Source organism: Mauremys reevesii, linkage group 12 (assembly GCF_016161935.1).
Source record: "Mauremys reevesii isolate NIE-2019 linkage group 12, ASM1616193v1, whole genome shotgun sequence".
Taxonomy (NCBI): domain Eukaryota; kingdom Metazoa; phylum Chordata; order Testudines; family Geoemydidae; genus Mauremys; species Mauremys reevesii.
This window is the reverse complement of record NC_052634.1, coordinates 30428550-30445357: the sequence shown is the minus strand read 5'-3', so window position 1 is coordinate 30445357 and position 16808 is coordinate 30428550. Positions and strand designations below refer to the sequence as shown.

At 46.0% G+C, this 16808-nt stretch overlaps 1 protein-coding gene across 1 annotated transcript in view; it reads right to left on the bottom strand.

Moving 5' to 3' along the window:
• LOC120375640 (zinc finger protein 850-like) overlaps positions 1–16808 on the bottom strand; it is a gene marked incomplete at its 3' end in the record, with an annotated part of 811498 nt that overhangs the window by 339914 nt on the left and 454776 nt on the right. Inside the window, exon 3 of the mRNA XM_039496417.1 lies at positions 2383–3840. Within this exon, the coding sequence (XP_039352351.1) occupies positions 2383–3840 (1458 nt within the window). The remainder of the gene's footprint in view (positions 1–2382; positions 3841–16808) is intronic.

The window sequence follows — 16808 nt, the reverse complement described above, 5'->3', positions numbered from 1 at the left end:
ATACCTCTCTTTTCACACTTTAAATCTTTCAAAGTAGTAGGAAGTAGGGGAGAAGTGATACAAATGCAGACAACACAGGAGAAAACTGTCCGGGCTACACTAAAGACATTTAACGGTATAATTATTGCTCAGGGGTGTGAAAAATCGATATAGCTGAGCAACATAGTTACACAGCTCTAATCTCCTATGTAAATAGCGCTACATCAGCAGGAGAGCTTCTCCTGCCAACATAGCCATCTGAGACAATATTGATTTAAACAATTGAACTACACTGTGATCATATGCACTTCCTTCAGTTAGTTGGGGGTCTGCTGTTGTTCACAATTTCCAAGTGGAGATTTTAGATCACTGCTGTGTCTTTGTTAGCATGGCCAGTAAATTGGAGAGTTCTCTTTTACTGACAGAATTGAACTTGAACTTTCTCCATATCATCATGGAAGGATGGGGAAAAAGCAAAGCTGAAGGGAGAAATGATGACTTTAGCAAATGGTCATTTGTCTTAAACTCTCCAATAAATCTGAGCTGAACTAATATCTAATTGTGTGACCACACAGCCATCAAGAAAGATAGAAACCCAGATCACAGAGAGATAAAATACATGACAATGAACGTGTAAACTGAAATTCCAGAGCAGATTACATCTAATTATTTAGAATCAGGACAAGAGATTCTCCCATCACATTCTCCTCTGAACCATTCAAACATATTTCAGTGAGTAACTGTCTCAATAGTCAGTTATGTTATTTACAACATGTTTAGTATCCTAGCATTGCCATAATGGGGGAAAAAACAGCCACCTTGCCAGAAGTGGCTTTACCAATAGATGGAACCTGGGATTTAAACTCAAAATGATCACACTGCGATTAGGATCCATTTGAATTCCCCTTCCTGGTCTTTGATACTTTTCTCACCAGTCATAGCAACTCTGGCATAGGATTAAATAAGTCAAAGCATCATCTCCAAGCACAGACAACTGAGAACTCTTCATCACATGACACTTTGAGAAGTGGAGGGGTAGAATGTGATGACGATAAACTCTGCCTGGCTCAGACAAAAGGTAACAGTTCTGCCATGATGGGGAAGGAGGGAATCTCTGAGTCACCCCATCTCCTTCCAAGTATCAGAGGAGTAGCTCTGTTAGGGTACATCTATACTTACCAGCCGGGTCGACGGGTAGCGTTCGACTTCTCGGAGTTCGAACTATCGCGTCTAATCTAGATGCGATAGTTCGAACTCCGAACGTGCTCCCGTCGACTCCGGAACTCCACCACCGCAAACGGTGGTGGCGGAGTCGATGGGGGAGCCGCGGACTTTGATCCCGCGGCGTCTGGACAGGTAAGAAGTTCCCCCCCCCCACAAGTGTAGACCAGGCCTTAGTCTGGATCTGCAAAATGTGACAAAGAGTCCTGTGGCACCTTGTAGACTAACAGACATATAGGTGCATGAGCTTTCGTGGGTGAATCCCCACATCGTCAGATGCATGTAGCGGAAATTACCAGAGGCGGGTGTAAATATGCAGGCAAGAATCAGTCTAGAGATAACAAGGCTAGTTAAATCAGGGAGGATGGGCCCCTCTTCTAGCAGTTGAGGTGTGAACACAAAGGGAGGAGAAACTGCTTTTGTAGTTGGCTAGCCAGGGACAGTCTTTGTTTAGTCCTGAGCTGATGGTGTCAAATTTGCAGATGAACTGAAGCTCAGCAGTTTCTCTTTGAAGTCTGGCCCTGAAGTATTTTTGCTGCAGGATGGCACTTTTAAATCTGCTATTGTGTGTCCAGGGAGGTTGAAGTGTTCTCCTACAGGTTTTTGTATATTGCTTATGCTCCAGTACGTATTTTAGTCTATAAGGTGCCACAGGACTCTGTCGCTTTTTACATCTCCTTCCAGTATCACAGAGGCTGAAATGACAATTTTTTCCTGCCCCTGCTCTTCATTTAAATGTAATATGAAAAGTTCCCATGATAACTGCTCTTCAGCACAACATGAGAACAACTGGCAATGATACAATCTGTAACACCGGTGACTCTAACAATAACTTTGCAATAGGAGGAATGGTATAAATGTGACGCTCCCTGGTTCCTGATAGGAAGGGCACACTAGAATTACTCATGGGAGAATGGAGTTGATAGAAAGGATAAATGAGTCCACCTCAAAGAGGTCAAACTGCAAAATGCAAAAATAGGCCACTCACTCATCTGGACAAGCTGAGGGATATCGGTGCTTCAAACAGCTTTTAAAAGTGGGAATCAGGAAAAGTATTAAAGTAGTGATAGCCCTAGAGGTTTTTATGGTGTTGATCCCCCTTGCAGATTCTCTGATGGCTCACATGGGCTCAGTGGCAAGACAAGGTTTTCCCACACTCACTGCTTCCATTGGGTCGCATACCTGTGTGGATTCTGAGATGGGTAAGAAGGTGTGAGCTGTGATTGAAGGTTTTCCCACACTCACTGCATTTATAAGGTCTCTCACCGGTGTGGATTTTGTGATGTTTAGAAAGGCCTGAGCTGCTAGAGAAGCTTTTCCCACACTCATGACATTCATAGGGCCTCTTCCCTGTGTGGATTCTCTGATGTTTAGAAAGGTCTGAGCTGGTAATAAAGCTTTTCCCACACTCATGACATTCATAGGGCCTCTCCCCTGTGTGGATTCTCTGATGAACAGAAAAGGCTGAGCTGCTAGTGAAGCTTTTCCCACACTCACGGCATTCATAGGGCCTCTCCCCTGTGTGGATTCTCTGATGAACAGAAAAGGCTGAGCTGCAAGTTAAGGGTTTTCCACAAACACTGCAATAACAGGGCCTCTCCCCTGTGTGGATTCTCTGATGTTTAGAAAGTCCTGAACTGCTAATGAAGCTTTTCCCACACTCACGGCATTCATAGGGCCTCTCCCCTGTGTGGATTCTCTGATGTTGAGAAAGGACTGATCTGTAAGTGAAGGTTTTCCCACACTCACTGCAATCAAAGAGCCTCTCCCCTGTGTGGATTCTCTGATGAACAGAAATGGCTGAGCTGCAAGTGAAGGTTTTCCCACACTCACTGCAATCAAAGAGCCTCTCCCCTGTGTGGATTCTCTGATGTTTAGAAAGGCCTGAACTCCGACTGAAGGTTTTCCCACACTCACGGCATTCATAGGGCCTCTCCCCTGTGTGGATTCTCTGATGTTGACAAAGGGCTGAGCTCCTAGTGAAGCTTTTCCCACACTCATGGCATTCATAGGGCCTCTCCCCTGTGTGGATTCTCTGATGAATAGAAAGGGCTGAGCTGCAAGTGAAGGTTTTTCCACACTCACTGCAATAAAAGGGCCTCTCCCCTGTGTGGATTCTCTGATGTTTAGAAAGGCCTGAGCTGCTATTGAAGCTTTTCCCACACTCACGGCATTCATAGGGCCTCTCCCCTGTGTGGATTCTCTGATGTTGAGAAAGGGCTGAGCTGCTAGAGAAGCTTTTCCCACACTCATGACATTCATAGGGCCTCTTCCCTGTGTGGATTCTCTGATGTTTAGAAAGGTCTGAGCTGGTAATAAAGCTTTTCCCACACTCATGACATTCATAGGGCCTCTCCCCTGTGTGGATTCTCTGATGAACAGAAAAGGATGAGCTGCAAGGGAAGGTTTTTCCACACTCACTGCAATAAAAGGGCCTCTCCCCTGTGTGGATTCTCCGATGTTGAGAAAGGGCTGATCTGTAATTGAAGGTTTTCCCACACTCACAGCATTCATAGGGCCTCTCCCCTGTGTGGATTCTCTGATGTTGAGAAAGGGCTGATCTGTAAGTGAAGGTTTTCCCACACTCACTGCATTCATAGGGCCTCTCCCCTGTGTGGATTCTCTGATGACCAGAAAGGGCTGAGCTGCAAGTGAAGGTTTTCCACACTCAGTGCATGTATTTTCCTCTTTCCCATGAGGACTTCCTGCTGTGTTGTGGTTTCCTTGACGCTTTTCTGAGTTCCCCGACAGGAAATAAATTTACCCATTTTCTCCTCTGGCTGGTTTCCTTGCTCTCTTTCTGGTCTGTGCTGAATCTCACAGGATTTTCCCTGCTCATGACTCCAGGACACATTCCTTTTCGATCTTTGCGATAATTCTCTGTGTTTAGCCACTTTCTCAACATTTTCCTGCTGAGAATTCTCCTCTTTCTCACATACCATTGCGTCACCTGCTGTGATAGAGACAGAAACCTCAAACAGGGATGGAAAGGGGAAGGCCAAACCAAAACAAGTGCTGGAGAGACGTCAAATAAAAATCAGGAACTGAACTCCCCCAAACTCTTCCCTAAACAGGAGAGAGGAGGGGATCAATTCGGCCCTCACATCCCATCCAAACTCACAGGGGAAAGGGAGGAAGCTACTGCCTGGTGTCTGCTAGTGTCTACAGGAAGCCATGAGCTATATTTACCCTGAGGATACGACCCCTGCTAGGGACAATAATGAACTGAGAAACCTTCCAAGGGCATTGTAGGGCATCCCAGATGTTTCCTTCAGGCACTTACAGATTCTGAGTTGGTTTAATCTTTCCTCACCTGTGCAGGGAGCTCTCAGGATCTCTCTTTCCTCTGAACCCTGGAGGTCTGGGACCCATGGCTCTTCCCCTTGTTCCAGCTGGGAGATTATATGAGGTTTGGAAACTGGAAACGCTGCTCAGATAAAAGAAAACAAAGGAGTTCAGCTGATTTCATATGACTGTGTCATAAAAAACACTATTAATTTAACTTCAGTGCTTACTGTGACCCAGTGTGCCTGGGGCAGTCCACACTGAAAATGCCAAGATCAGGGCAGGCTGAAAAAGGGAGAGCAGATGCTCCCAAAACTGGTGGTTAACACTGAAGTTAAACTCAACGACCAGTCACAAACTGTGCTTCTGATCCCCCACACTGGTTATCGAGAAACTGAAAAAAGACATCACACGGCCCCCTTTACTGCATTCCAGTTCTCTGACTCCCAATCAGCACCTAGGTCCGGCACAGTGAGAGGTTATTTAAAAACTCTGCTCACATAAACAAAGTGTTCTTCTGACCCCAGAGTCAGCCACATTACCAGGTCTGTATAGGTTTGGATCTTACCCAGAATACTATGATGCCAGCCAATCCTTAGCATCTAAACTAAAGGTTTATAAGCAAGAAAGCATCTCAACTAAAGGTTTATTATAAAAGAAGGAAAGAAAAAGGAAGTTGTTAAAATGGGAAAACAGTCAGATACATTCAGAAATCTATATATCTGGTTCTTAGCAGTATTGGTGAGTTTCTGGCTTGAAAGGCTCTCTGGTAATGATTTTTTGCCCCAGATCCCTAAGTGGCCCCCTCAAGGATTGAACTCACAATACTGGGTTTAGCAGGTCAATGCTCAAACCACTGAGCTATCCCTCCCCCCACATCATTCAGTCCTTTGTTCCAGGGTTCAGTTTGTAGAGCAGTTGCTCCAGAGGTAGGAAGAGGGACTAAAGACAAAATGGAGATGATGCAGCTGCCCTTTATATTCCTTTTGCCAAGTGGCTTCTACTTCCTGTGTCCCAAACACAAGCTTCACAGCACATGGCATGGAAAAGCCTTGGAGGTCTCAGTACACAGGCATATCCCTGCATGTCTTGCTGACTCAATAGGTGTCTCCCCTTGATCCTTTCAATGGGTTCATTGTACAGCTGATGACCCCGGATGGGCCATCGAACAGGCTGGGCAGCACTGATGCCAATATGTCTGGGGGTGTCACTCAGAAACACTACACAAGTCTGGAATACAGGTATACCATACATATATATAACTCACAATACAAAGATAGACACAAGATTATCAAACTTGGAAAATCATAACATTTTCATTGACACCTTACATGGCATATCTAGCACGATTCATTGCAATTTCATCATATTGGTATTTATAATAAAATAATAATAATATAAAATGTCTCTCAATTCCATAGAGTGTCACTTAATAAACCAGTGAATTCCCAGGACTGGTTCCCCAGGTGTTTGAAGATGCCGAACACCTTGCTTGTGAAGGATTGAAATACACACATATATGTTGGGAACACACAGACGGACACTGTGCAAGTCTGTGCCCCTATGTTCACTCTTCTAGAAAATTATGATCAATTTTGTTCATAGTATGTGTCATGGCTGAATCTCCACTCTGTCACTCCGAGTGCAGAAAGTGGGGGCCCGCCAGGATTCTAAAAATTAATTTGTGCAACTCTAATAAGAACATAAGAAAGGCCGTACTGGGTCAGACCAAAGGTCCATCTAGCCCAGTATCTGTCTACCGACAGTGGCCAATGCCAGGTGCCCCAAAGGGAGTGAACCTAACAGGCTTTACAAGTAATCTCTCTCCTGCCATCCCTCTCCATCCTCTGACAAACAGAGGCTAGGGACACCATTCTTACCCATCCTGGCTAATAGCCATTTATGGACTTAGCCACCATGAATTTATCCAGTCCCCTTTTAAACATTGTTATAGTCCTAGCCTTCACAACCTCCTCAGGTAAGGAGTTCCACAAGCTGACTGTGTGCTGGGTGAAGAAGAACTTCCTTTTATTTGTTTTAAACCTGCTGCCTATTAATTTCATTTGGTGACCCCTAGTTCTTGTATTATGGGAATAAGTAAATAACTTTTCCTTATCCACTTTCTCAACATCACTCATGATTTTATATACCTCTATCATATGCCCCCTTAGTCTTCTCTTTTCCAAGCTGAAGAGTCCTAGCCTCTTTAATCTTTCCTCATATGGGACCCTCTCTAACCCCCTAATCATTTTAGTTGCCCTCTTCTGAACCTTTTCTAGTGCTAGAATATCTTTTTTGAGGTGAGGAGACCACATCTGTACACAGTATTCAAGATGTGGGCGTACCATGGATTTATATAAGGGCAATAATATATTCTCAGTCTTATTCTCTATCCCCTTTTTAATTATTCCTAACATCCTGTTTGCTTTTTTGACCGCCTCTGCACACTGCGTGGACATCTTCAGAGAACTATCCACGATTACTCCAAGATCTTTTTCCTGACTTGTTGTAGCTAAATTAGCCCCCATCATGTTGTATGTATAGTTGGGGTTATTTTTCCCAATGTGCATTACTTTACATTTATCCACATTAAATTTCATTTGCCATTTTGTTGCCCAATCACTTAGTTTTGTGAGATCTTTTTGAAGTTCTTCACAATCTGCTTTGGTCTTAACTATCTTGAGCAGTTTAGTATCATCTGCAAACTTTGCCACCTCACTGTTTACCCCTTTCTCCAGATCATTTATGAATAAATTAAATAGGATTGGTCCTAGGACTGACCCTTGGGGAACACCACTAGTTACCCCTCTCCATTCTGAGAATTTACCATTAATTCCTACCCTTTGTTCCCTGTCCTTTAACCAGGCTTGTATTAAACCCCCAAAGTTACAGCTTTTCTCTGACCTTGGCTTGGTAAATGCTGCCACCACCCAAATGCAAAAAAACCCAAACCCTTGGACCCAGGAAGGAGCACTTGAGAATTCTTGCCTCTGGGGTAGCCTCAAGCCCTTTCACCTCTCCGGGAAAGAGCTGAGAAAGAAAACAGAGGACATTAGCTGTGGCTACCAGCTAATCAAACAACATGCACAAACCTCTTAGGACACCAAAATCCAACCCTGTTCTTAAAAGAGGTAAATTTTATTAAAATTGAAAAGGAAAACAATAAATCTGGAACTTAGGCTTTTGCTAGATCTTAAAAGAAACAATTGTTGTAAGCACCCAAAATAGCTTTCTTGGGGGTTCAACTTAAAGCTTAGGCCTGGTCTACACTAAAAAGGGGGTTCGAATTAGGGTACGCAAATTCAGCTACGGAAATAGCGTAGCTGAATTCGAAGTACCCTAATTCGAACTACTCACCCATCCAGACGCGGCGGGGTCGAACTCCGCGGCTCCCCCGTCGACTCCACCACCGCCGTTTGCAGTGGTGGAGTACTGGAAGTCGCCCGCGCGCTCCGGAGTTTGAACTATCGTGTCCGGATCAGACGCGATAGTTCGAACTCCGAGAAGTCGAACTCACCGCGTCGACCAGGAAGGTAAGTGTAAACGTACCCTTAGAAGCAAAAAAAAGCATCTGGGATAGCACAGAGGAGCTCCAAAAGCCAAAATAAAAAATATAAATCTGATTGTGTTTGTCTAAACTTCCCTGTCCAAAACATTTCTTCTAGGGATGGAAGATGAATTTTCCAACCTGCTTCAAGCCACACACAGCATTGCTACTCTGTGTCGCCTTCTCCGGAGAACAACAGACAAAGGGAAAGTTACTGTCCCATTTAAAAAAGTTCTAGTCTTTCCATTGGCTCTTTTGGTCAGGTGCCCACTCCTTTTCTTTTACCTATGGCCTTGTTAACCCTTTACAGGTAAAGCAAGCAGAGAAGTCACACCACCAAGGATTTTACACCAATCTGGCTGGCTGGGTGTTTATAAAAGGGAGATCCCTCCCCTTCATTTATCACTATATGGCTTGTGAGGTATCATTTGAAGACAATCTACTGAATATCCTCCTTAAAATGTGTAGCAACATTGTATGTAAAGTTATGAGATTTTACAGTATGATGTTACTGAAAAAGTTGCAACCCTAACCCCAAGTTCCTCAGAGACAGCAAGGCAAACAGCTGGTCAAATAGCCATTCTCCAGGAGGGGGAAGGTGTGAAGAAGACATTTACATTCCATCACAGGGACCACTTGAAGCTCATATCTATGACAGCCTGTCACCATGACTCAGCTGAGAACTGGATTTGTTTCTAGTACAAAGGACTGAATTATAAAGAGAGGTGAGGAAAATGCATGAGACTCTCTCTCTCTCCCCCCTTTCCCTCTGCTCATGACAACTCCTGAAGAACTGAATGTGGGCAGCAGGGGCAGGTTAGAGGGATTCCCGGCTGAAAGGAAAACCAGCCTGTCTCAGCAGATGGTGAGAGAAACATTTGTTTTAAATCCGTTTTAGCTGGTTAACTTAGATGTTAGTTTGTGTTTTATCTTGCATTTCTTTCGTAAACAATTCTGACTTTTATGCCTCGTTACTTGTAGTCACTGGAAAAAAATTTTTTTTTTCAGTAGTTAACAATCTTGGTTTATTGTTTTATCTAACCAGTGTGGTTGGATTAAAGTGTGTTGGAAACTCCATTTGGAATAACAAGCCTGTCATTTTCCATTGATGAAATAACAGATTTCATATGAGCTCCCACTGTTCAGTAGTGTGCTGGACAGGACAAGATGCACATTTCTGGGGGATGTCTGGGAGCAGAGAATTTTCTGGGGTTCTCCGGTGGGGTACTGTAATTCGGGAGTTGCTGACTAGCAGCACTCAAAACTGTGTAGCTGGGAGCGAGTTACACGCTGGAGACTGCGTGTTACCTGCCCAGGAGTGGCTGCTCTCACAGTAGAGCAGTGTAAAAGGCACCCCAGCCTGGGGAACTGAGGGAACAGCTGTTCAACACTCCAGACTGTACTGTGCTTAATGTCACAGACACTCAATTTCAAAGTCTCCTAAAACACATAGAAAGTAAATCCATGTCCCAGAAATCGAAGTCTCCAGAGAGAGGGCAAGTCTCCCTGGCTCTGCTTCTTGCTGACAGACAGGTCCAGAGACAAAGAGAGAGTCCTGGGGAAGCTGGAAACATAAGCGTGGAGCTCAGTGGAGATAGGGGAGAGGAAGGGCAGGGATATTACTGAATGCAGGATCTCAGCACTACTAAACGTCAGGATAACATATAGTGCAGCCCACTGGAAAACATAATCCCAAATATACATATAAAATGATGGGCTCTAAATTAGTTATTTCCATTGATTTATATAAGGGCAATAAGACATTCTCTGTATTATTGTCTATCCCTTTTTAAATAATTCCTAACATCCTGTTTGCTTTTTTGACTTCCGCTGCACACTGCTGGATGTCTTCAGAGAACTATCCACAATGACAAAAAGATCTTTTTCCTGATCAGCTGTAGCTAAATTTGCCCCCATCATATTGTATGTGTAGTTGGGGACATTTTTTCCAATGTGCATTACTTTACATTTATCCACATTAAATTTTATTTGCCATTTTGTTGCCCAATCACTTAGTTTTGTGAGATCTTTTTGAAGTTCTTCACAGTTTGCTTTGGTCTTAATTATCTTGAGCAGTTTAGTAACGTCTGCAAACTTTGCCACCTCACTGTTTACCCCTTTCTCCAGATCATTTATGAATAAGTTGAATAGGATTGGTCCTAGGACTGACCCTTGGGGAACATCACTAGTTACTCCTCTTCATTCTGAAAATTTACCATTTATTCCTACCCTTTGTTCCCTGTCTTTTAACTAGTTCTCAATCCATGAAAAGATCTTCCCTCTTATCCCATGATAACTTCATTTATGTAAGAGCCTTTGGTGAGAGACCTTGTCAAAGGCTTTCTGGAAATCTAAGTACACTATGTCCACTGGATCCCCCTTGTCCACATGTTTGTTGACACCTTCAAAGAACTCTAATAGACTAGTAAGGCACGATTTCCCTTTACAGAAACTATGTTGACTTTTGCCCAACAATTTTTGTTCTTCTATATGCCTGACAATTTTATTCTTTACTATTGTTTCAACTAATTTGCCTGGCACAGACATTAGACTTACCGGTCTGTAATTGCCAGGATCACCTCTAGAGCCCTTTTAAAATATTGGCGTTACATTAGCAATCTTCCAGTCATTGGGTACAGAAGCTGATTTAAAGGACAGGTTACAAACCATAGCTCATAGTTCCCCAATTTCACATTTGAGTTCCTTCAGAACTCTTGGGTAAATACCATCTGGTTCCGGTGACTTGTTACAGTTAAATTTATTAATTAGTTCCAAAATCTCTAATGACACTTCAATCTGTGGCAATTCCTCAGATTTGTCACCTACAAAAGGTTTGGGAATCTCCCTAACATCCTCAGCCACGAAGACTGAAGCAAAGAATGCATTTAGTTTCTCCGCAATGACTTTATCGTCTTTAAGGGCTCCTTTTGAATCTCAATCGTCCAGGGGTCCCACTGGTTGTTTGGCAGCTTCCTGCTTTTGATGTACTTAGAAAACATTTTGTTATTACCTTCTGAGTTTTTGGCTAGCTGTTCCTCAAACTCCTTTTTGGCTTTTCTTATTACATTTTTACACTTAATTTGGCAGTACTTATGCTCCCTTCTATATACACCTCACTAGGATCTGACTTCCACTTTTTAAACGATGCCTTTTTATCTCTCACTGCTTCTTTTACATGGTTAAGCCAAGCCACAGTGGCTCTTCTTAGTTCTTTTGCTGTGCTTTTTAATTTGGGGTATACATTTAAGTTGGGCCTCTAATATTGTGTCTTTGAAAAGCGTCTATGCAGCTTGCAGGGATTTCACTCTAGTCACTGTATCTTTTAATTTCTGTTTAACTAGCCCCTCATTTTTGCATAGTTCCGCTTTCTGAAATTAAATGCCACAGTGTTGAGCTGTTCTTCCCACCACAGGAATGTTAAATTTTGTTATATTATGATCACTATTTCCAAGCGGTCCTGTTATAGTTACCTCTTGGACAAGATCCTGCGCTCCACTCAGGACTAAATGGAGAGTTGCTTCTCCCCTTGCAGGCTCTTGTACCAGCTGCTCTAAGAAACACTCATTTAAAGTATTGAGAAATTTTGTCTCTGCATTTTGTCCTGAAGTGACATGTACCCAGTCAATATGGGGATAATTGAAATCTCCCACTATTATGGAGTTCTTTATTTTGATAGCCTCTCTAATCTCCCTTCGCATTTCATCCTCACTATCACTGTCTTTGACAGGTGGTCGATAATAGATCCCTATTGTTATATTCTTATTAGAGCATGGAATTACTATCCATAGAAATTCTATGGAACATGCAGTTTCATTTAAGATTTTTACTTCATTTGAGTCTACATTTTCTTTAACATACAGTGCCACTCCCCTCCCCACCCCCCTGAGTATGACCTGCTCTGACCTTCAGATGTATTTTGTACCCTGGAATGATTGTGTCCCATTGATTATCCTCACTCCACCAGGTTTCTGTGATGCCTATTATGTCAATATCCTCTTTTAACACGAGGCACTCTAATTCACCCATCTTATTATTTACACTTCTAGCATTTGTGTACACGCACTTTAAAAACTTGTCACTGTTTATTTGTCTGCCCTCTTCTGATGTGTCAGATTCTTTTGTGTGTGAATGCTTCTCGTCTGATCTGGCCCCTACCTTATCCTCTTTCAGCCTCTCTTCCTGACTAAAACTAGAAAAATCTCTATCACTACACTCTCCTCTAAGAGAAGTCTCTGTCGATCCACGTGCTACTCTGCAGCCATTGGCTTTCCCCCCATCTCCAAGTTTAAAAACTGCTCTGCAACCTTTTTAATGTTAAGTGCCAGCAGTCTGGATCCACTTTGGTTTAGGTGGAGTCCATCCTTCCTGTATAGGCTGCCCCATCCCCAAAGTTTCCCCAGTTCCTAATAAATCTAAACCCCCTCTCTCTACACCATCATCTCATCCACGCATTGAGACTCCGAAGCTCTTCCTGCCTACCTGGCCCTGCGCGTGGAACTGGGAGCATTTCTGAGAATGCCACCATAGAGGTCCTGGATTTCAGTCTCTTTCCTAGCAGATTAAATTTGGCCTCCAGGACATCTCACTTACCCTTCCCTATGTCATTGGTATCTACATGTACCATGACCACTGGCTCCTCCCCAGCACTACACATAAATCTATCTAGATGCCTTGAGAAATCCACAACCTACGCACCAGGCAGGCAAGTCACCATACGGCTCTCCCGGTCATCACAAACCCAGATATCCTTGTTTCTAATGATCGAATCTCCCATTACTAACAGCTGCCATTTCTTAATGACTGGAGTTCCCTCCCCCGGTGAGGTAACCTCAGTGCAAGAGGTTACCCCACCACTATCTGGAAGGAGGGTCCCAACTATGAGAAGCTTTCCCTCTGCTCCCATTGACTGCTCTCATTCCCTGGGCCTTCCATCCTCCTCAACAGTGCGGGGGGCTGTCTGACCAGAGTTGGGACAATTCTATAGTGTCCCGGAAAGCCTCATCGACATACTTCTCTGTCTCCCTTAACTCCTCCAGTTCCAACACCCTGGCCTCCAAAGCCTCCACACGGTCTCTGAGGGCCAGGAGCTCCTTGCACCAAATGCACACATACATACATAACATAAGAACGGTCGTACTGGGTCAGATCCAAAGGTCCATCTAGCCCAGTATCCTGTCTACCGACAGTGGCCAATGCCAGGTGTCCCAGAGGGAGTGAACCTAACAGGCAATGATCAAGTGATCTCTCTCCTGCCATCCATCTCCATCCTCTGACAAACAGAAGCTAGGGATCCCATTCCTTACCCATCCTGGCTAATAGCTATTGACGGACTTAACCACCATGAATTTATCCAGTTCTCTTTTAAACGCTGTTATAGTCCTAGCCTTCACAACCTCCTCAGGTAAGGAGTTCCACAAGTTGGCTGTGCGCTGCGTGAAGAAGAACTTCCTTTCATTTTCTTTAAACCTGCTGCCTATTAATTTCATCTGGTGACCCCTAGGAAGCTTCTGTTGATTATGCTGCACTTAACCCTCAGTTTTAATTGAGCAAACAGGAGATATTTGACATTGTGCAATACGGCTCCTGTGCTCTGTTCCCAAAGTGTTCTGCAGCAGGGGAGGGTCTCTGGCAGTGTGTGTGTCACTGGCATATTGGGGTGATGCTGAAACTGGGCAGAGTAGAGGTGGCATTGTGGGGCTGGCGTAAACCTTCTCTCTCCATTTCCCCTTCCAAGAACCGAGGGGACAGTAACCCTTACCCAGTGAGGTCACATTCTCATAGTTCTCCTGCATGACATCCCAGTAGAGGGCTCTCTGAGCGGGGTCCAGCAGAGCCCACTCTTCACTGGTGAAATACACAGCCACCTCCTTGAAGGCTACCGGCCCCTGAAAGAGCAAGAGTCCAACTCTCAATACCTGCTGCTCCATTCACAGCCCCACTATTTGTGGGGAGAGGAGCCCATCAAAGGGAAGCCCTGGGTGGATTGCAGTCAACAAAGTCCCACCCCCACCCTGGTCAGAGCATCCCGGAAACATCAGAGTGAGGCGACAAAGAGAGCCCCTTATCTCTCCCAGCAGATACATCACATACCTACTAGCCACAGACTGATAGAGGAGAGGGAGCCCCTAGCAGGGACCAGGGAGAGCTCCCTGGTAGGAAGCCCAACACCCTCCTCATTGTGAGGAGCTGGGTATGAAGGGAGGGGAATCTCCCCTAACCCTCACTGGTGGGTGCCCCCTTCATATCTCACAGCAGCCGCTGGTTAGTCGCGTCAGGCTCCAGCACTATGAATCTGGTCAGTTTTCCCAGCCCCACTCACGTGGGTTATTTTCTGCTTCACAAACTAGAGCATTTCCACCTCTGAACCTCATGGGTCTGTTCCTAGAATCTAGGCCACTTATTAAACAACTCCCAGCAGGTTTGTCACACCCTGTCCTCCTCCCTTTCTCCACCCTGTGCATTTCCTGCCCCACGCCAACCTCCAAACCAGACTGTGCAAACCTTCCCATCTCCGGTGTATTTGCTGTCCCTCTCCCTCCTGTAGGAACCCACCAACCCCCCGCCCTCAAAAAAAATAATCCCTACCTGAGCTGGCTCCACTGCAGCCATTTCTCTTCCCTGTGTCATGGGAGGATGGGATGAGCTGGAGAAAAACATGGACGTCATTCTGCAGCCCTGGCAGGGTGAGAAGGGCAGTCGTGGAGGTTTCAGAACAGGCTTTAGTTAATTTCACATCACGAGTCCCCCAGGCCCTTTCCCTCCAGACAGGCATCCTAGACTCTGCCATGCTGGGAACATGCTTGATCTCTTTATTAGAGTGTAGACCTGGCCCCTCCTGCCAGGCTAAGCCCACAGAGACATTTTTAACCTCCCTTCTCCCTCCCCTCACCCCGTAACAAAGTCTCTGAACACAAGGCTGGAAAAGAGCAGAACCCAAGGAGTCACTGTGGGGGATTCCCTCGGACACTGACTCCACGGCAGCCACATCCCAGCAGAGGAATATGGAGTCAAGAACCGGCTTTTCCTCTGTCTGAGCCTTTTCTTGTTCACTGGAAAGTGGTTCTGCCCAGGGATGCTGCAATACATGTGTCTGGGTGGACTAGAGAGCTGGAAATCTCTCCCCCCCCACTCATTTCTCCCATTGCCCCTTTCAGTCTCTCCTTCCCCTGTCCTCTCTCCCTGCCCCTCTGGCTGAGACAGTCCCATTCCTGGTTCTTTGCTCTCCCAGGGCTGGATTTTCTCCTGGCAATTGCTAATGGGAGGAGAGACTGTTTGTGCAGAGTCACTTTCTTGCCAGTCCCCAGCACTTTCCCTGAGGTCTTTCAGTAACCTGGAGTCTGTGGCTCAGAATTTGCATTAACAGGGCCCAGGGCTGCCCTAGGGAGCTACTACCAGCTGCAGAAAGTTATCCCCTGGGCCGGGCAGAGAAAAAAGCTTTAATTAAGGTCACATCCCAGCACAGAGCCCCGTTGGGGGAGCAGCAGCTGCTAAGCCTGGTCTCCCAGATCACAATGGAGGCTGCAGCGTCTGACCCAGGAAGCTGAACCCCAATATCCTGAGCAGAGAGGGACAGAGCGTTTGAGCAGCTTCCCTCCTTTAGCTCTCTGGGGAGAGCAGCTAATGAGAGCCCCTCCTCACAGGGAGAACTGCTGATCTCATTTGCCCCACTGTCCATCTGGAGTCACTCCTTGTCTTTCCATGCAGTGACTCTGGATTAACAATGGTCTCAATGAAACCAGATTTCAGAATGAATGAGTCCAGAACGCTGTGGAAGAGACCACTGTGTGGCATTTCTAGCCCCTTTCCCACCTGTCTCACCCATCAGATCTAGTATAAGGACTCGGGGCACAAATTTTCCCAATGGAACTGGAAGGTCCTGGAGTTTTCAAGATGTTTGATAAGTGGCTAGAAAGTTATCATGGTGACTGGGCCTGGCTGGGGAATGCTGGGATGTGCTTGGAGCCAGGATTCTGGCACAAGCTGATCAGAGAGAAGGAGCATGGTTAGTAGCAGCCCCCAGAGCCTCCATCCAGGGCCCCCCAGACACCCCCAGTACCCAGAGCCCAGACCCCGCAGCCAGAGTCCCACCAGATATTCCCTGGGACCCAACCACCAAAATCCCTGAACAGGGACTCCAGATACCCCTCAGCACCCCACTGGCCAGAGAACCCCCACCAGACCATCACTGGCAGGCTGGGAATCCTAAAGGTTCCCCCCACCAAGAGCCCCCAACAGCCAGGGACACCCCCCCAGGGGACCCCTCACTGGGAATTCAGTCCCTCACTGCCTGCCCAGGATCCCCTACTGCCTGCCTAGGACCCCACCTGTCCTCCAGCAGGACCTGCCAGGCCGTTTGCCTGGGACCCCCTGATGCTTTACAATGGGACCCCTCCCTCTGCTTGCCGGGCATCCCGACCTAGCGCCTGGCACTCCCCCACCCAGTTCTGTGCATTGGGCACGACTGAGCCCCTGGCACAGCACCAGGCTCCCTCCAGCCCCCTGCCCTGCCTCCCCAAGAGACGCCCACCCTCACTGTTCTGCACCAACAAGTCCCAGTGCTACCCACCTCCAGGACCCACAGCCTCAGGGCTGGGCACATCAGAACCCCTCCCCCCCCTGAAACCTCCAGAACCCACCAATTTGATTAGGGTACCCCCTGCCCAGTCACCCAGAGGCCTTCCCCTCCCACAATGCCCCTTCAGCTCCAGCTGCAATCTCCCCACACAGACACCCCATCCCCTACCCCAGCAACAGTTACCTCACTGTGTCTGCTAAG